The 21,317-nt window shown below is 33.3% G+C and overlaps 1 protein-coding gene across 1 annotated transcript in view; it reads left to right on the top strand.

Annotated features, from left to right (window-relative positions):
* LOC111055638 (acetyl-CoA carboxylase) overlaps positions 1-21,317 on the top strand; it is a 155,191-nt gene that overhangs the window by 113,453 nt on the left and 20,421 nt on the right. The window contains 8 exon segments of the mRNA XM_039441418.1: positions 2,939-3,175; positions 10,875-11,078; positions 11,721-11,922; positions 13,222-13,319; positions 14,727-15,117; positions 17,144-17,260; positions 18,522-18,613; positions 20,422-20,565. Coding sequence (XP_039297352.1) covers positions 2,939-3,175; positions 10,875-11,078; positions 11,721-11,922; positions 13,222-13,319; positions 14,727-15,117; positions 17,144-17,260; positions 18,522-18,613; positions 20,422-20,565 — 1,485 coding nt within the window.

Here is a 21,317-nt window from a genome sequence, read left to right as displayed (position 1 = left end):
TTCACTTTTAATCAGCTGACTAAATCTGTATTTTTACAGAAACGGTATAAGATATAGATATAAAAAGCTTGGCATCAGCTGATTAAATGTGAATTGCTCATGTTCGCGGCGCGTAAATATGTACGCTCCTTTAGATTGTAATAATAATACTAATTTTTATTTGTTCAATACAGTACAGTCATTATGAATCACAACTATACAATTGAACATTGTCATGTAAAAAAAAACTTTTCAATATTTAACAAAATAAAAATATTTAACATAATAAAAATATAGATATAGCCTATATGATATTACACTCCCACTAAACACCTAATAGCCCGCTTTTGCAGAATGAATATCTTATTTATGTTCTGCAGAGACGTGTTACCCCAGAGCTCAATTCCATATGCAATATGTGAATGAATGAGTGCGAAATATAACGTTTTTCCTGTCTCAGGGGGCACACACATGACTATGTTTCGCAGAACAAATAAACTGCTACTGATTCTGTTGGCCAGTCTGTCAGTATGGGCATTCCATGAGAGATCCTTATCCACAATCAGTCCCAACAGACTCGCCTCTGTCACATTCTCCACTATAGAGTCACCAATACTAATTACTGGTTCAAATACATAATGTTTGAAACCAAATTGAAGGCACTTACTTTTTTTAGGGTTCACTGACAATAATGATTCATTATAATATTGTACAACAGAATTTGTCTGTAGATTTGCTTCCACCTCCAGTTCATTGAGGCTGTTGTTGTTGAACATTATTGTTGTATCATCAGCGTATAATGTGATACCCACCTCTACTGGGACTGACGATTGCAAATCATTTGTATAAAGAATAAAAAGCAATGGACCCAGAATGGATCCTTGCGGCACACCTCTTGTAACACTCAGTCGCATTGATTCAGCTACCTGGGATTGAGAGTCAATAGCAACAATAGCAACAAGCAAAAGACAAAATATTGACATTTATTAGGACACTCATCATCCTTTCGTGAACGGCTGGTGCTCAAGTAAGGGTGAATATCATCCAAAACTTTCTTGAAATAAATTAAATTGAGGTTAAACGCAGTTTTGGGCGAATGCCTGTCGTTTACACCTGGATTCTATCTATTGTCTATGAATAAATAAATAAATATAAATATATTGTACTTACTATGGTTGTAATAAGTGCTCAAAATGTTGCACCCAATTACATTGTTATCAACACTATAGTGAGGTCCACATTATAATGACAGTTGAGAAAGATAGGAGAACAACGTTGCCGATCCTGTCTTGTCGATACCGGTAGTTGATACAGGCTGATTGATGTATTATTAACTGTTCACCCTCGTTTAAAATAATCAATTAAATTTTATTAAGCAAGAAATTATATTTTTGGAGAACATCGTTGCCGATCCTGTCTTGTCAATGCCTTCTATAGACGGTAGTTGATACAGGTTGATTGATTAACTGTTCATTCTCGTTTAAAATAATCAATTATATTTTATGAAGCAAGACATTATATTTTTCAATAATTTCATAATGAATTTTAATAATTAGGATAAAATATTTTGTTAATTATTAATTCTACATTGTTGAAAGACGATCTGGCAACAAAGCAAAGCGGAGAAAGATAGCGCTATCCGGTTTGTTGAATGATAGGCAAGGATAGCAATACCATTGCCAATCAAACACTGCCATTATAACGTGGACCTCACTATAGTAATGATTTATTTTATGCAGTTTGCCAAATATGCAAATTTGCAGTATGCCGTTTAAAATAATCAATTATATTTTATGAAGCAAGACATTATATTTTTCAATAATTTCATAATGAATTTTAATAATTAGGATACAATATTTTGTTAATTATTAATTCTACATTGTTGAAAGACGATCTGGCAACAAAGCAAAGCGGAGAAAGATAGCGCTATCCGGTTTGTTGAATGATAGGCAAGGATAGCAATACCATTGCCAATCAAACACTGCCATTATAACGTGGACCTCACTATAGTAATGATTTATTTTATGCAGTTTGCCAAAGGACAGGAGGTTACAGATTACTGATTCTTAATTCGCTCAATCAAAGTATTTTGCCAAAATCCTGGTCAAGTCTTGGGCATCAAGTATTTCATTCACATTACAACAAGACTCAGCATATAATATTCTGAAATAAAAACACACTTATATCATCAAATTCTACAGTTTTATTTAAAACTGTACCAAATAAAACTAGAATTTCATTATTTATGTGTGTTTTTATTTAATTATGGAATGGTTCTACAACATTGATAGTGACTCGGTCGAATTTTTGTATAATATTCTTTCTGAACTTACTATGAGATTTAGTTCTTAAATGTTACACCTAATCAAATTGTGAACTAAATCTTGATAGAGAGCAATCATGCAAGCCATTCTTCAGTAAGTTAAAGTTCATGACGGTGTACAGCCTGTACATTTATGGGACAATATTATATATAAAAACTAACGAATCTAGATTCCCACGGCAAGTAGATATACATAATTACAACACAAGAAATAAAAATAATTTCACAATAAAGAAACACAATAAGGAAAAATATAAACAAAGTCCAACGTACATGGGAATAAAATTGATTGGTTGTCTCCCAGGTTGCATAAGACATGAACCTGATAGATCAAAATTCAAGGAATTGCTGAGAGCATATTCGATAGATTTAGCATGCTACAGTATAAACGAGTTTACTGTTAAAAAATGAATTTTAAACAGTCACTATTTCTCTTTAGCTTTAAGTTAGTTTTTAGTTTTTGACTTTTTCATGTACATATTCATGTATGTTTTGGGAATAAATATTAAAAAAAAACTTTTTTATACTCTGAAACTGAATTATTCGATACAGGTTATCAAAAATGCTCAAAATTTTAACCTAATTGCATTGTGGACATGTTATCAACACTAAAAATCTGATATTTATTTGATGCAGGTTGCCAAAGGACAGGAAGTCACAGATTTCAGATTCTTCATCCGCTCAATCATCCGTCACTCGGACCTTATCACAAAGGAAGCTTCGTTCGAGTACCTGCAGAACGAAGGAGAGCGTGTCCTGCTAGAAGCCATGGATGAACTGGAGGTGGCCTTCAGTCATCCCCAGGCCAAGCGCACAGATTGCAACCACATATTCCTCAACTTTGTGCCAACTGTCATCATGGATCCTGCCAAGGTCTGCATTAAACTCTTCAAAATTTAAAGACTACTGACCCACGTATTCCGTACTATAGGCTTATTATTCTGCTCGCGCCCACCGATCAAAGCCAGTTAGAGAGCGCTCAATTCAAATAATTTTTCCGGTTATGTTTTTGAAAGACTTACGCTAACGGAGAAGTAATTTCTGTCATCATATTGAGTTGTTCTTTTTATATTATTTTTGCACAATATGTCAACGAATGAGTTTTTTGAAACAAAAAAGAGGAATATAGGTATAAAATTTAATGGTTTTAGTTATAGGAAAGACCGTGAATTATTGAATGGAAATGTATCATGGCGTTGTCTCAGGGTTGGCTGTTCTGCGACTGTAAAAACAGGGCTACTTGAAAGTTGACATTTGATAACATCTATAATTATAATATGAGAGAGTAGGGTGGTGTTTGTTCGTATGTTCGTTTGTTCGCATCAAAACATGTCAACTTGTGGATTGCATACCGGAGAAACGGGAATGATTGAGATCTCCAAATTTTGTACATAGATTCTAAAAATATCAATCTCGTGCTCCTCGAAGCCCAAATTTCAAATTTTCCTTATATATTTTTTCAGAATCAATGTTCAAATTTCATTCATGAGACATGAATACATACAATTAGAACTATAATCTAGAGAGACTACCTCTTAGAAACAGATGGTTAAAATTGGCAACTAAAAACCAATCCAATTTTGTCAGTTGAGGAAGGTTTCTAAACAAGATTTGAGGTCTGTCAATTTATTATGTTAGCACCAAGTTGAAGAACTTATCTATTCAATTCAATTTCTTTATTCCAATATAAAACACTGTACAAAATAAAATGCTGCCGTCTTTACTATAATAAAGGAAAGAACTGACTCATACACGTACGGGATAGGAAAATTATGTTTGACCCATCATCACGTCCAACTACTGGACTGAAATTTACTTAAAATTTGGCATATAGATTCTTAATTAACCGAGGATGGTTCTAGGCCTACTTCAAACTCTTCAAGATTCCACTCGGTCAAGTTTTCAGTTTGTCAAGTTTTAAAATAGACCCTTGCGGAGCACGGGTTACCTGTTCAAATCAAATCAAATCAAATCTTTATTTGTCCCAAAAACATAATTACAATGACAAAAATGGTTATAAATGAAAAAAGTAAAATACAATATAAAATGAAAAAGAAAAATACCATTAATAGGATTATACATAACTATATTAAAAACGGGAAGTCCCTGCAAGGTTCGAGGAACCTGAGCGCAGAGGCCGAGTGTTCAATGCTTAACAGTATATGAAAATAATAATGGGATATTATTAAGAAATAGGGAAAAGAAAAAGTGAGTAAGGAAGGGAAGAGAAAGAGCAGAGTGAAGGTATAGGGGAGAGTAAAGAATAGTTGAAGATTACATAAAAAACATGAGAAGTCTTTATACTAAGCTATGAGGAAATTACATTGCCAAAATTACATTGTTCGAGATTATCCATGTATGAATTTCAATTAGCAGTTTTCTATTCAATTTACTAGTGATAAAATGGTTAGGAATAACATTGATGAGCTTTGATACCTGATATAAAAATTGTTTTCTACAAATTGATAAAATAGTATCTGTAATTTGAAAGGTAATAGATGAGGGACGGAGGTTATATGGTGAAACACGCAGGTTGAAAAGATTCATATGTTTATTTATGTAGATGATTAAATTTTTTATGTAAAGCTGCCTGACAGTTAAAACATCTAGCTCACTAAACAGGTACTCACTTGGATAGAGTCTGGGTTTTCCCAATATAGCTCTTATAATGTGTTTTTGAATTACAAAAAGTTTCTCCAAGTGGTTTGAGTATGTTCCACCCCAAATTTTTATTCCATATTGCAGAAATGATTGAATGTAGGCAAAATATATGAGTCTTGAGATTTTTTTATTACTAACTTGGCTGATATTACGGAATTTACTTATCCAATGTCTGAGTTTGTTACATGTACTATTGATGTGAACATCCCAACGCAAATGTTGATCAATCATTACACCCAAATATTTAACACGATGTTCTCTATTAAGCTTTGAGCATGTACAATTTATCCAATCAGACTCTTTGCAATTTACATTATGGATTTTAATGGAATCCAAACCTTGCGGCTGGCCTATAGAATTTGGAGAGAAAGACATGAAATTACTTTTTTTATGTTCAATGTTAATATATGCTCATCAAACCAGGATTTTACTATTTTAAGTCCGGATTCTGCTGCTTTTTTAGTATCCTCCCAATTCGTTTCACTGAATAACAATGAAGTGTCATCAGCAAAAGCAATTGAGACACCATTTTTTAATTCTAACTTGAGAAGATCATTAATGTAGATTAGGAAGAGAATCGGCGACAAGACTGTTCCTTGTGGAAGACCGTAATCAGTGAGTTGTTCAAGGCTGGTTTTATTATCAATTTTGAGCAATTGGAATCTATTTTTTAAATAGCTCTTAAATAATTCAAGGGCTATTCCTCGAATACCCAACTTTTCCATTTTTATCAGAAGTTTTGAGTGAGGAATAGTGTCAAAAGCTTTAGCAAGGTCTAAAAATATGGCTATTGTTTTATTTTTGTTATTGAAATTTTCTGTAATTTTCTGTGTTAGAAGAGATATTGCATCTACTGTACTTTTTTTAGACTGAAAGCCAAATTGATTTTTGTGAATTATATTATGCTTTAGGAGATAGCTAACTAAACGGTATTTTATTAACTTCTCAATAATTTTGGAAAAAGTACTCAACAAGCTGATTGGACGATAATTTGATGGATTAGAAGCATCACCTGATTTATGTAGGGGTATGATATTGGCTAATTTTAAACTATCAGGGAAAAACCCCTCCGCAAAACATTGATTTATTATCACCTTCAATGGTTTTATAATATGTGGTGAAATAGTTTTTAAAATCCTATTGCTAATATTATCAATTCCTGGAGCTGAGTTATTGTTTAGAGAGTTTATTGTAGCAGTAATTTCATTTTCATTGGTAGGTGTCAAGAAGAAAGAGTTGTAATGCTCCACACATGAGTCCTTGAAATGATTACATGTTGTTGCAATGGGATTATTTAACTTCAATTTCTCAGCATAAAGTTTTCCTACGCGAGCAAAATGTTGATTTAGTGTATCAGCTTCTATTTTGGGAATTTTTTTAGTATGTCTTCTACCTAACAATTCATTTAAAGTTTCCCAGATTTTCTTAGAGTTGTTTATATTCTGATTAATTTTATTCTTATAATACTCACATTTATTCTGTTTTATTAATTTATTAAGAAGATTTCTGTAATTTTTATACTCATTTCTTAAACGGTCATTGAAAGGCTGCTTTGAAAGTGTTTTAAACAATTTGTCCCGTTTTTTAATGGAATGTACAAGTCCACGCGTAATCCAAGGTTTAAGGGGTTGTAATTTATGCGGAATCTTTACTGTAACTGTTGCAAGTTAATGTGATTTGATATTTTGTCAGTTAATATGATTTTGTGATTGCTTGCATGTGAAATACAGTAAATTGCATTGCTTCATTCACATGTAAATTGTCATCTAATAAGTTATCCCAGTTTTCAGTTTCAATGGATAATATTAATTTATTGAAATCTATTTTATTGAAAGAATTATTTTTACTTACAATTTTGTCAGTTGAAAGATCAATGTGGATGCTGACACAAAAGTGATCAGTGATGCTTGTTTTTATTACTGAACTTAATACATTGTCAGGATTGAAAGAGGAATTCTTTAAAAATATGTGATCGATAATCGATTCAGTGCCGTTTTGAACTCTAGTAGGCTTGTTTATGTATGATTTAAAACCATTCAAAGATAAAATTCCGAAATATTCATTAGTCGCAAGCGTAGACTTATTCAGATGTATATTCAAGTCACCGGCAAAAATTATATTGGGCTTATTTTTGATAAAATACAAACAATCATTCAAACAATTGAGAAAATTATCTACATTGGTTGAAGGAGACCTATAAACAGCGATAAGTGTTATCTTATCCTTCGCACCTGGCACTTGTACATCCAAAAGAATTGAGTTAGATTCTTTTATTTCGTAATCCAACTCATCTACTATAAAATTACATTTGAAAAAGACACAAATTCCATCACATTTATTTGTTTTACATGGCTTGTTAACCACTGAATAACCATTCAAATTAAAATTAAAATCATCCTCTTCAACTATCCAAGTCTCACTGAGGATAATAATATGAAACTCTAATGAACAATTACTGATAATGTATGACAGCTCATCAAAATTCTTTCGCAAACTTCTTATGTTTACGTGGATAATGTTCAGGTAAGATTGATTATCACTACTACCAAACAACTCAATCTGAGATTGAAAAATATCCTCTATTATAATAGTATTGTGAGTCTCAAGAGAAATATGCTCTTCAGGGTCATTTATAAGAACCATACAATAAAAGGAAAAATTAATAGGAAAACGAAAAATAAGCTATTTAAAATCTTGTAATAAAGGAGAAATTTAAAAAGGAATTAAGAAGGAATAGAATTAACTCTGAGAAAAGAATAGGAGAAAGTTAAAGTTAAAGTAGATAAGAAAGTCTATTACTATTAATGAAAGAAAGAAAAAATACAGAGCTCGGTCATCTCGTGACACATATCGCCACATTTAAATATATATATATCAGTCTTTAAATAATAGAAACCAGTAAATACAGTGTAGTAATACATTTATTCAAATGGTTTGAGGTCCTCCTCGTTAGTTATACGTTTTACCGGAGAGTCTTGTTGTTTACGAATGAGAATCTTTGCATCACTCACCCATACATAAGCTAATTTATTGTTCTTTTTAAGATCTCTAGCTTTATTGAGTAGAAATTTGTTGTATGCAGTGAGATGATCGTTCACATAGATATAACCTGGTGGAAGATTACAGTTCAAGTCTCCATTTTTCAAGTGTCCTTTTGCTTTCGCCGCACATTTCCAATTAATTTTGGCAGTTCTTGACGTGAAGCGAACTATTATAGATTTTGTCTTATTTTTAGAAGAAGGAACCCTATGAGCAACAGAGATATCGTCTCTTTTGAACGGAGTATTAATCGCTCTAGCAACAGATTCTAGGATTGTGTACACATTTTCATTTTTTGTCTCCGGAATCCCTGCTATCTCCAAGTTGTCCAAACGAGTGTACTGCTGTATTTCATTAATGTCTCTTCGAAGTTTAATATTTTCAAATTCAAGTTTCTTACACTGCTCTTTCACTGATTTGTTTTCTGCGCGCACAGTTTCCAATGACGATTTCAAACTTTCAACAGTTGAATTAAGAGTCGTAATGATTTTACTCAACTCTTCGAATTATCATTAAATACCTTAGTAAGGGTGTTTTCGATAGTTTTTGTCAAAGTGGACTCAAGATCGTTGCTGTCGGTTGAAGAAGATTTTTCTTTACATCCGTCGCACTTCCAAGTTGATTTCTTCACTCCGAGTTTTCTAAAATTCTCCAACGTACGAATTTTAGTACATGTTGGATGGAAAAAATTCCTACATCCACAGCATTCTAGGATATCTTTTGAGTTGTTGAAATCCGATTCACACTTGTAACAAACATCAGCCATGGCAAACAAAAAAATTTGATTCGAAATACTTAAATAACACAGAAAAATAATTGACGATCGTGTACGAGATGGCACGCTTAACAAACTATCACAGTAGTTATCATACAGATAAGGCAACTCGAAAAGCACGACCGTTCGCTCTGAAAGCTATAGCAACACTAACACATTATTACTGTTAGTAATAAATATCTGAAACTCAAAGAAAACTGAAGGGTAATAGTATTTCAACAAACGTGAATGTAAGCCTCGCAGCATTTGAAACAGTTCATAGTTTTGTAAGTTTCTATCTTTCTGATTCACGTGCCAAATTCAAATTTGATGCCATTATATAAACTAATTTTTGAAACAAAAATACTCAAATGTTTTTCAATTTATGAAATAAAATATTTTCTTCTCATAAAACCTTACTGCTTATAGATATTGGCAGCAGAATTAGAAATTTGTGTGTTGCAACAATCACGAATCTATAGGTGCGTACAGATTTACGCGCCGCGAACATGAACAATTCATTTTTAATCAGCTGATGCCAAGCTTTTTATATCTGTATCTTACCGTTTCTGTAAAAATACAGATATAGTCAGCTGATTAAAAGTGAATTGCTTGTTCGCGGCGCGTATATCTGTACGCACCTTAAGAACGCATTCAACATTATAAATTTACAATGATGTCACTGATAGATCAGTCATATTATACATTTACCTTACTCAATATTGATATTTCTTTAAAATTTTAAGTAGAAAATACTTTTCTCCTGCGTTTTTTCGTATTACTGTAACGAAAGTTGAAATCAATTTTCTTGTTACCTTTCTTTAAAAATTCTGAGTGCCGGTTGTACAACAGCCGGTTAAATTTTAACCGTGATTAATTCCAGGATAACAATCAGAGAAGCAGCGTGCAAAAACGCCTTCTCTGATTGGCTCTCGTGAAATTAATCACGGTTAAAATTCAACCGGATGTTGTGCAACCCGGGCCTGAATCTTGCATTGCTTACAAACTTGAAACTCAATTTTATTCTATTTGTTTATTCATTTAATAATATAATCACAAATCATACAGCTTAGACTGATTTACAATAGCTAACCAATCCAATCTTATCAAATTGTTTTCAAATTATATTAAGATTTGTATGAATGTTTCAGTGGTTTATTATAATAGCTATCCAATTCAGCTGTTTACAGATTGTATTACGATTTATATTCTTTATTGATTCATACAATAAGTACATCATCAAAATGATAGGGAGAGAAAAATAAGGTAACCTTGTGCTATTTCTCTCCCAAATTTTAATTATATAAATGTTTTAGTGGTTTATTATAATGAGTTTTCAATCCAATCCATCTAATCTCTATGTTTATGTTTTGAAGGGACGGATTCAAAGATCCAAAGGTTCAAAGAACCTCACACGTCAACCGAAGCTTATTGTGTGTCCCAAAAGTATGTTAGTTAGGCAAACCAACTCCTGTGTCCTTTACGATATCCAGGAGTTTCTTCCCTATACCAACATCCCATTCCTCACCTGGTTGCTTGTAGGCAAACAGAGCCCAGCACTTCTTCTAGCTCCAAGACTTTCGCAATCCAGTATGATATGCTTAGCAGTCTCTTCAGACTGATTACAAAGCCTACACATCTGGCTTTCATTTCTGAGTCCAATTGTGTGGAGATGTTTTTTCCTGAAGTGGCCATGTCCAGTTATCAGGGCAATCACCTGCTTGACCTGACCTCCACCCAGACTCACCAGCCACCTGGTGAAGCGAGGGCTTGCGTCTGCCAGCAGTCTTTTGCCAAGTGCTTGACCAGGGTGACCCTGCCATTGCTGGTGGTGTAAATCCCTGGACCATTTATTTATTGTGTGGAAGGCAGTTGTTTTACTTATGCCACAGCCCGGCTCTGGGCCAAGGAATGGCATACTAGAACCCCGCTTAGCAAGCTCATCTGCACGCTCATTACCTCCTATGCCTACATGGCCAGGTACCCAACCAAGATGCACAGAGTTGATCTAATCTCTCTTAATAAAGGCAGCGATTCAATTCAATTCAATCCAGTTTCTTTTAAATTGTATCAAGATCATATGAATGTTTCAGTAAATTTTGTTTATTTGCATTACAGATTGAAGAAAGCGTTACAAACATGGTGCTGAGATACGGACCTCGCTTGTGGAAGCTGCGTGTTCTACAGGCTGAACTGCGCATGACCATCCGTCAGGCACCCAACGCCAAAACTTCCAACATTCGTCTTTGTCTGGCCAATGACAGTGGATACTATCTCGATCTCTGTCTGTACAAGGAAGTCGTTGATCCAAAAACCGGCGTTGTAAGTTGATATCATACTGTAAATTTGTGTAGGCTGTTGAGACGCACCTGTGAAATTACAGCTTCCATATTCGTGAATGGAAACAAAATATCATCAGAATAATACACATTATAATTTAAGACTACTTATATAATTTGAGTGTCTTAGGATATGTGATCGGAGGTTGCAAAAATGAACCTCTTATCATTAAAATAATACACTCATTATAGTGTATCATCAAGGTAAATTCTACGAGTGAATGTTACATTATATGGCATGAAAGACCACGAGATGTTTACCTTCCAATTATTGTTTTCTTATCAATTATTAATAGAATACAACTTGAGCCACTTGAGCAAGTGTCATTAGAAAAAAGTTGAATTGTCAATTTTTACTATGCAAAAAACATGTAATTTACCCTATGTCTTATTTATCTCAAATATTGCGTTCACATGCTCGAAACTATCAAGTGCGGAACCCAGAAAACTTTTTATAATGCAAAACAGACTACCAATATAATTTGAGTAAACAAACAACTGGAAGCGATAATTGATTTTGATAAAACTTATTTTAGACTCCATCCAATTATTCTGCTACTTGGAGAAACTGTTGTTGAAAAATTTGAGAAATCGTTGAACTAATTTTGCATTTCGATTGTTCCAGATCAAACTGGAAAGCTATGGACCAAAGGTTGGACCCATGCACGGACTCCCTGTGTCAACACCGTATGTCACCAAGGATTATCTGCAGCAAAAGCGATTCCAGGCTCAGAATATTGGCACAACCTATGTCTATGATTTCCCTGACATGTTCCGTCAAATGACTGAGAAGTTATGGAAGGAATATATCGATGAAAGACCAAACGGTATGTTACATTCAACAACTCAATCCATCTGCATTGTTTCACATACTTTGATACTTATCAAAGAAATAATGTACCGGCATTAACATTTTTTCCGCACTATCTAATCTGGAATAAGTTTTTATCAACATCTCTATTTTCTTTCAAACATTTTATGTCATTCTAATTAGAATACAGTGGAATATGTTATTGTCATTGGAATAAAAATACAGTGAAACCTGTTATTGTTTCCACCCACTAAGGGCCGAAACACTGGATGCAGGCTTGACTTGTTTTCTTGTTTCAATATGGAATCTGATAATTTTATACATGTTTCAGAAAAGAATATTATGATCACCCTGACACAATATTATTATAGTGGGGTATTATAATTAGGACTAAGTTTATTATTAGCATCTTTTGTAAGTATATTATAATAATTATGTAGGTGTTTCGTCAATAAACTCCTCTGGTTGCAATTCATTGACAGTCAGCGAAATTATTGAATTATTAATTCATCATCTTGGTAAAACCATAGAGAAACTATAGCATAAGTAGATATCCCATGGTATAGGGTGTTTATGTCGTAACTTTTTCTGTTATCTCAAGCCGATAGTTCACGTACTTCTTTCCCATAAAGCTATGTGACGCTGGCAGTCTCTCATACTGTGCCGTTCATACAATCTCACCCCAACAAAACAGTAAAAGTGTACAATAATCGGCTTGAGATACCAGTACAAGTTGCGACATAAACGCCCTATACCATGAGATATCTACTGACGCTATTGTTTCTCTATGGTAAAACTCAGCAAGACTTAACAGTCAGGGCCGAAAAACACAGGCGTTTTTTTAGACGAGTTTGCTTGGCACGACAGAACAGGATCTCTCTGATCGTCTGAAAAACGCCTCGTATGTTTCGGCCCTAAGAAATATCAAACCTTGAAGATTCATCGTGTAATTCCTTTTGGTTGAACCATCAATATTTTCCTTGAATATAATTATTGTTTCCAGCAATATTTGAGTAGACTCTTCAAATTATTGAATTATTAAATCTCTTCTAATCATTTTAAATTATTCATCAATTTTCTAGGATGTAATTCAAGTTTGCTTCCAGTGAAATGTGTTTTATTCATTAAACCTGCAATAACGAGGAATAGAAACCTTTTATTTATTATTAGTGTACAGGAAATATAATATAGATTGGTTATTCTATGCTATTAGGTTTTGGATATTCTATTACATTAAAAATGGTTGAGATTGAGTAATAATGGGTGAAAACGAGTGAATCTCCTGAGTGATTATCTCTTTTATTCGTTGTTTCAGAAAACATTGAGAAGCCATCACAGCTGATGAACTGTGTGGAACTCGTAGTGGAGGATGATCACCTTGTTGAAATGAAGAGATTGCCTGGAGAAAATAATGTAAGTACAGAAGTTTTCAATTATTTCATTTACAGTATAAAATTATCCAAGAAAATACAGTGCATTGTATACACCACGCCTCCGCCACGACCGTGACATTCTCTGCCCGACGTTCGTTCTGTGAGAAATGGCCTCACTTTTGGTATGGTAGTTCGATGTCTCTTCAACAGGTAGTTTGGCATGAGATGTCCTCATGTAAACTGTAACAGCTGCCAGTGTGTTACTAAGAGACTGTTAGAAAGTGAATAGTCTACATCTTTTTAGACCTCTGTAGTTTGAAATAATTCAGAAAGTTCATTAAATAATTTATGATGTTTAAATAATAGTTTTTATTTTTCAAATACTATATTACTATTGAAAACAATATAAACATTTTAGTACCCTCTTATTAAAAACTTTAAAATGAAAGGGTACTAAAAGTTTTATATTGTTTTTATTTGAATCAAGTAGCCATATAAGCGAAGTGATTTATGTATTACTATTGCTTATTTTTTTATGTACTGTATTTTTAATAATTATTATTAAACGAAAATCCAAATTAAATGTAATTCACCCGGAAGACTTCTTTCTGCTACTGCAAATATTACAACAGGGTAAACAGCTAGATGAAAATTCGATGATTTTTTTAATACCTACTCCAATATCCACCACTCTGGTGCGCAACTTGCAACTCGACATAATATGTATCGTTTAAGAAATATCAATTAGCTCAAGGAAATTAGTTCTTTGATAATATTAGAATAGGCTGAAAATTGTGATCTATAATGATGGAATTCGATTATTTTCCCAAATTTAATAAGAATGACTTGAAAATTCTGTTTTGAAACAATATGTACATCTCTGATAACCTGATATGAGTTACGAAATCGTTATATACTAAAATTATTTGTTGCATGAAACACACCATTTAATTGCAGGGTTTGGTTTCTACCACACGACAAACATAATATCCTTTGATTAGCAATTCGATTGTACATCAATAAAAATTGGTAAATACCTTCACGGTTTAGATCTTTGTCGCATCTTGATAAGCTCTGCAAGAACTCCATGTTACACCAAGAGCTACAGAGTATAGACTGTCTGATAGTTGGAAATTATAACTTTGATGGACCTGTACAGAACACGGAAATGGGAATCCCGCAGTAAAAGTCTAAGTGTGGAATAACGTCACTAACGTCACAGGATGGGGGCATACGCTTCATTGCACAAGGGTCGAAAATGTGCTAAATCTACCTGCCAAAGGGTCTCGCAGTTGTATTGTTCTAACTTGACCGTCCCATGCCCCCATTGAGATAGGTTTTACCCATTATTTGTCAGCCCGGGAACATCCATCTGTATACTGTATTTTTCATTATTTTTAAACTGTTTCTTTTTGAAAAGGATAACATTTGATTTGAATGATTGTAGGTGGGTATGGTTGCTTGGAGAATGACGTTGATGACTCCCGAATACCCAGAGGGCCGTGACTTCATTCTGATTGCCAACGATATCACATACCTGATTGGATCGTTTGGACCGAGGGAGGATTTGGTGTTCCTTCTGGCTTCCCAGTACGCCAGGAAGTTGAAGATTCCCCGCGTGTACATAGCTGCCAACAGTGGTGCCAGAATTGGGCTCGCGGAGGAAATCAAGGCACTCTTCAAGATTGCTTGGGAAGACCCAGATGATATCGACAAGGGATTCAAATATCTGTACCTGACACCCGAAGATTACACAAAGATTTCCGCTATGAACTCGGTCAAGGCTATTCTTATCGATGATGAAGGAGAATCACGCTACAAGATCACAGACATCATTGGTGAATATCAATTTTCATATTTTTCATAATGTTTGTGAATATGTTTATCTTGTGTTGAAATGTCCTTTCCCATAGCCACCTCTAATACAAGGCCCCGGCCTACGATATTGCAACGTCGCAGTGTAGGCCTAAAATCTAATACATGATTGGTGAAAAAGATTTAAAAAATACCAGCTGATCTTTTTCACCAATCATGTATTAGATTCTAGGCCTACGCTGCGACGTTGCAATATCGTGGGCCGGGGCCTTGTATTAGAGGTGGCTATGCCTTTCCTAAAACAGTGAGAAAATAATTATTTTATTGCGGTTTAAGGCTCAACTCACACTTACGCGACTCAAGTCGAGAAGAGACTGCAAATCTAGTCTCTCCTCGACGCAGCACGTGTTTCCAAATGGTGACACTCAGACAATACTTCGTGCAAATCTTCTTCAGACTTGGAGGAATTTGCGGCGCAGAGAAATGGAGGGAAATCAGTCAATTGCAGTGATGGATTGAGTCATAGGTGGAAGCGTAGTTGTCAATTTGTCGAATAGAGTCAGTCGAGTCTATGATTGTTTGACATGAGCGCTTGAATACTCACTGGAAATTAGAGAACGCTGGCCTGTACACAACGCCAGCAACATAGCCGCCGTTGTATCCCTGCCGCTGTATGCCTTCTCTGCTGCGCATAATCCCAAGTCGGAAGTTAACTTGAACAAAGTATAGTCGACTCTAGTCTCCGCAACCTCACGACTGTGTGACTGAGTCGAGCGTCGACTCGACATGTTGGTCGATCCTCGACTTGATTTGCGTAGTACCGTGCATTTTTAATGAAAGTGAGGTTTTATCATTTTAGATAAGACTTAGAATTAGATAAGACAATATATTCATAATAATTATTATAAAATTTGTTACATGCTAAGTAGTGACGAATTAGATCTTATATTTTCAATAAAGTAAGGTTAGAAAATGGAGTAGCATGGAACTGAAGTAGTGACAATGAGCAAGAAAGTCGTAAGGTCGACAGACTGGAGTATCCTCCACTGGAGTCGTACGATTTGAGTCGAGGTAGTGTGAGTTGAGCCTAAATGTTAGTAACCGTTTAATAACTGTACTAGAGTTTATGAAATTCGAATTATATTTTATCTACAAATATAAGTAACAGGGTAGATTGGATTACAATAATTATTATTTATTTTAATAAATAATAATTATTATTATTCTCAATTGATAGTATGTGAAAGTATTTTTGTTCGCTCATTCCATTTGGACAAACTAGCTCATTTAATCTCTTACTGATGAGATATTCACTTATGACAAGACTATATTATTTTATTGTTTGGAAATTTTAAATATTACTGGGTGATATACAGGGTGAATTGTTAGTCCTGTACCTAGTTTTTAATGTAGTTTATAAAACAGAAATCCAGTTGTAATGAAAATGTATGGCTTTTATATTCAAAAGAAATATAATATTTCATTACTAATTTCTAATTACTAAAGATGATTTAGGAATATGTTCAAATGTGCACCCATTAAAGTTATATTTAAGATCCGCTTTGGCTCTTTTCACCATAATATGCATGTTCTATTGCAAAAGATATTCTGTTCATAAGACGTCCGGAATCCACACAGAATGTGTGTGTGTGTTCTAATTATTAATTATTTTCCAAATGTGTGTGATCTAATTATTATCAATGTTACCTAAATTTGGGAGAGAAATAGTACAAGGTATAGTCTTAGTTTTTTCTCCCGATTTATGCTTCATTGTAAAAGAGAATAAATAAAGCTCAAGGATAATCAACTTGCACTGCCGTGTGTATACCGATTGAGTAGAGCTACCAACTTCGTGCGACAAAACAAAATTTCCCTTTAGAAATAAATTACCACACACCTACAATAAGGTAACAAAACTAGAAAATCCCTCTGTAGTTTTATAATATAATAGGCATACAAACAAAACTAATCGATTTACTATAAGTTTGTAATATAAATTTTAATAATTACTTATATAAGCATAATTAACGGAATTACTGTTAATTTCAGGAAAGGAAGATGGACTCGGTGTTGAGAACTTGCGAAATGCTGGTTTGATTGCTGGAGAAACATCTCAGGCTTACAAGGAAGTCGTCACAATCTCCATGGTTTCATGTCGTGCCATTGGTATGTAAAAGTCTTATGTAACCATATTTCTTTCTTTATGTATAATCATATTTTTCCTTAGTCCATCAATTTCTATAAAAACCTCCGCTAGAATCTCATAGTATACATTGTATTAGAATGCTTCACATAAATACAATTCCTATCTATAATAATATATATTAATATATCCTCTGTAATTATAATATATTCTCTTTCGCATTACCATCAAAATCAAATCAATTGAATCAATCTATATTGTATTGTACAAGGAATCTTCCTTTTGCCGGTGTTTTTGCCTCACCTACTGTACTTATGCATGTGAACATAAATTAAATCTTCATTTTACAACTATTATTTATAATATAAAGGATATCATTTCGTCATTATATCTAATTAAATAAATGTATGTATCTTGGTTTAAGTGCAGTAGCACACTTCTATTTATTTTTTTGTAAAGCTTTTTTGTATTTTGTTTTTGGCAAAATAAATTCATTCATTCATTGTAAAAATGTGTATTTGTATTGTTTGGCAATACATTTTTACAGTATAAACAGAGCATGAAATTGCCATAGTTACGGATATAATTACAAGATAACTGAAAAATTACAATCATACCCTGAAGAACATTACAAAAGATCATTATTATGGAGAATAATCCCAAAGGCTACAAAAACCTGTTTGGGCAGAAAAAGGAAGTGTTACAGTTAACACAAAGCAAATTGAGAAAGAGAAAAAAAAATAAAACTAAAAAAGACAAGAAAAAAGGAAAGAGAACTTCAGTATCAGTTGAACATTATAAAAATACTAACAATATTACACTATACACAGTAACATTAAAAATTAAAAAAAAAAATTGTCGCGCTTACCATACCTGATATTTTATTTAATTATTAATTTATTGCATTATTATATTTTATTCAATTATAGAATATTACTAGTACCCTTGTAATGATCTATTTATTACTTTTTATGTAGTTGAGAAGTTGATATTGTGGTAATTATTCATATTGAATGAAAAAGACTAAGGAATTGTCAAAAAAACCACTGATTTATTGATAACCGGTCTTTCTAATTATCAATAAATCAGTGGTTTTTTGACAATTTCTTAGTCTTTTTCATTCAATCTATTTATTACTTTATGGAGACAACAGGTTACCACTTATGTTTCTCCTTTACAAATACAGCAACACAATTTTCTACTATCACTTCCACATGATTTCTAGGATTATAGTTTTCAGCAACCCAGATACTGGATTATTATATTTATGATGTCTGATTTCAGGTATTGGAGCCTATTTGATTCGTCTTGGACAGCGTGTGATCCAGGTAGAAAATGCAAACATCATTCTCACCGGATTCAACGCTTTGAACAAGGTAATTTTTGTGATTCTTTACTAAAATTCAGTTCATTTCCTCCATTATCACAATCATATCATTATAATTTTACTTGTGTTGAAGTAATATTTGCATAAGGCATTCATCGGCTATATCATAGTTTGGTTCCAAAGTAGTTACTAACTTTCAATAATTGTATTCAAATGTAATATTTAATATTTTTAAGTTTTTCATTCTCACATATGTATAATCATTGTGTTATGGAAGCAACTATTGGGAGTAATCCTGTCTACATGTATATTATCATAAATGAATAAATCATTTATGATTGAATGAATATCAATGATGGCCTTTCATACAAATATAGGTTACAAATAAATGATTCAATTTTTGAAAAAGTTTTCAATATTTTTAAACTTATTCAACAATTAATTACTCTGATTTACATTCAGAGGAGTCCTATTTGCTCGATACTCATGACTATCGTGAGGTCCACGTTATAATGGTAGTGGAGAAAGATAGGAGAACAACGTTGCCGATCCTCTGTCTTGTCAATGCCTTCTATAGACGGTAGCTGATACAGGGTTATTGATGTAATATTAACTGTTCATTCTTGTTTAAAATAATCAGTTATATTTTATTGAACAGGAAATTATATTTTTCAATAATTTTATAATTAAGAGGAAATATTTTGTTGATTAATTATTAATTTTACATTGTTGAACGACGATCTGGAAACAGAGCAAAGTGAGAAAGAGATAGCGCTATCCGCTTTGTTGAGTGATAGACAAGGATAGCAATAGCCTACCATTGCCAATCAAACACTGCCATTATAACGTGGACCTCACTATAGTGACTGTACTTTCTACTAATGCGAGATCATTGGTATGCTGTTGCTCTTGTTTAAAACGCAACACATATCTTTATCACTGTCTATATTGATACATACAATTATTTCTAATTTAATCGACTGTTATATATCCCTCAAAACGACGTATGTTACTTTGAGTAGAATAAAATGATGTTGTGAACACTTCTTGTTTTTTCAGTGGGCCTTTTGTTTATGTTTTATCTTGTTTTTAGTGGGTATTTTGTTAATTAATTATCAATTCTACATTGTTAAAAGACGATCTGGAAACAGAGCAAAGCGAGAAAGAGATAGCGCTATCCGCTTTGTTGAATGACAGACAAGGATAGCAATACCATTGCTAATCAAACACTGCCATCATAACGTGGACCTCACTATAGTTGCAATACTGCTGATTATACACTCAATAATACAATACAGGTTGTTGTATGCAGTTTATGCAGTTTTATATGAATATTTTGAAAATTGAATAAAAGTGTAGATTAAAGCTGAAGTACATTATGGGCCGGTTTCCGAGCTCGGGATTTAGCTAAGTCCTAGACTTTAAACATCTGGAGTCAGAAAATTGGCTTTCCAAAACGGGGCGTAGTAGCAGCTTTTATAGCAGTAGTCGTAGTTTTTATTTTCTCATTTCTATAATTGGAAACGTTTTTCCTTGACGAAATTAGACATTCCTAAATAATTGAAAATAGCTGAAACTTTACACTATTTTCTCTTTATTTTATTCTGTGTTCAATTCTCTAGTTTTTCGAAATTTAATCCAAACGTGACTATGACAATGACTGCGACTACGCCCCGTTTTGGAAAACCAATTTTCTGACTCCAGCTGTTTAAAGTCTAGGACTTAGCTAAATCCCGAGCTCGGAAGCCGGCCCTGTATATTTTTTTTTGTTTTATTCTATCAATCATAATCTTGGTTATCACTATTATTCGTTTGGGTGAACATGATTTAAAATTAGTCTTAATATTAATTTTGCAGCTGCTAGGAAGAAAGGTGTATGCATCAAACAACCAGTTGGGAGGTATCCAGATCATGCACAACAATGGTGTTACCCACAAAATCGAACCCCGTGACTTGGATGGTATCTACACTGTCTTGAAATGGCTCTCGTATGTACCAAAGGTGAGTTTAATAAGTTGTCTAACTTGGTGAACCTTTTTTGTTTTTTCCATTAAAATCCATATGATATTTGAGGTGGTTAACTCTGGTGTGATGACTCTTCCTTGTATTTTCATTTTGGAATGTTTGATGTTTGTGAAATAAAACCTTAGTATTTTCGATAAAATTAGTAGAATTGATGGTGATGTTGTGAAATCTCTCCATAATAAGAAAACAAAGATATTGTCAAATTTCACTAAAAATTTGATTTTTAGTGAAATTTGACAATATCTTTGTTTTCTTATTATACTTAGTATTTTCAATTTAAGAAGAGAAATTCATGAATATAACACGAGATCTGGTGGTCGGATAGATTCGAGACGGGTCAGGATTGCTAGGACTCAAAGAATGTACAGCTATTTATTTATTTATTTATTTATTAGAACAGTCACAAACACGATATTTGGAAAGAGAAACAGGCAATTGCCCAAAACTTCTTCAATTCCTTGATTTTGGCACATAAATAGTCCAAAGTGAGGTTAAGTTTAAAATTTCTGTTTTCACTCAGAGAATACGTATTCGAGATAATGACTGATGAATTTTGAATTTCGAAGGGTTGATAAGAGCCGGAAATAACACAAAACAATCCGAAAGTTTCAATAATATTGAAATAAACTTGAAAATTTTGAGCAGAAAAATTAAAACTACTATCACTGCAACTATCATTATTTAGGTGTAAAAATGTTCAATGTTCTATCATCCGAAGTTAGAAATAT

The sequence above is a fragment of the Nilaparvata lugens genome, chromosome X, assembly GCF_014356525.2.
Source record: "Nilaparvata lugens isolate BPH chromosome X, ASM1435652v1, whole genome shotgun sequence".
NCBI classification, from domain to species: Eukaryota; Metazoa; Arthropoda; class Insecta; order Hemiptera; family Delphacidae; genus Nilaparvata; species Nilaparvata lugens.
The sequence above is the reverse complement of the archived record's forward strand: the minus strand, read 5'-3'. Positions and strand labels throughout refer to the sequence as shown.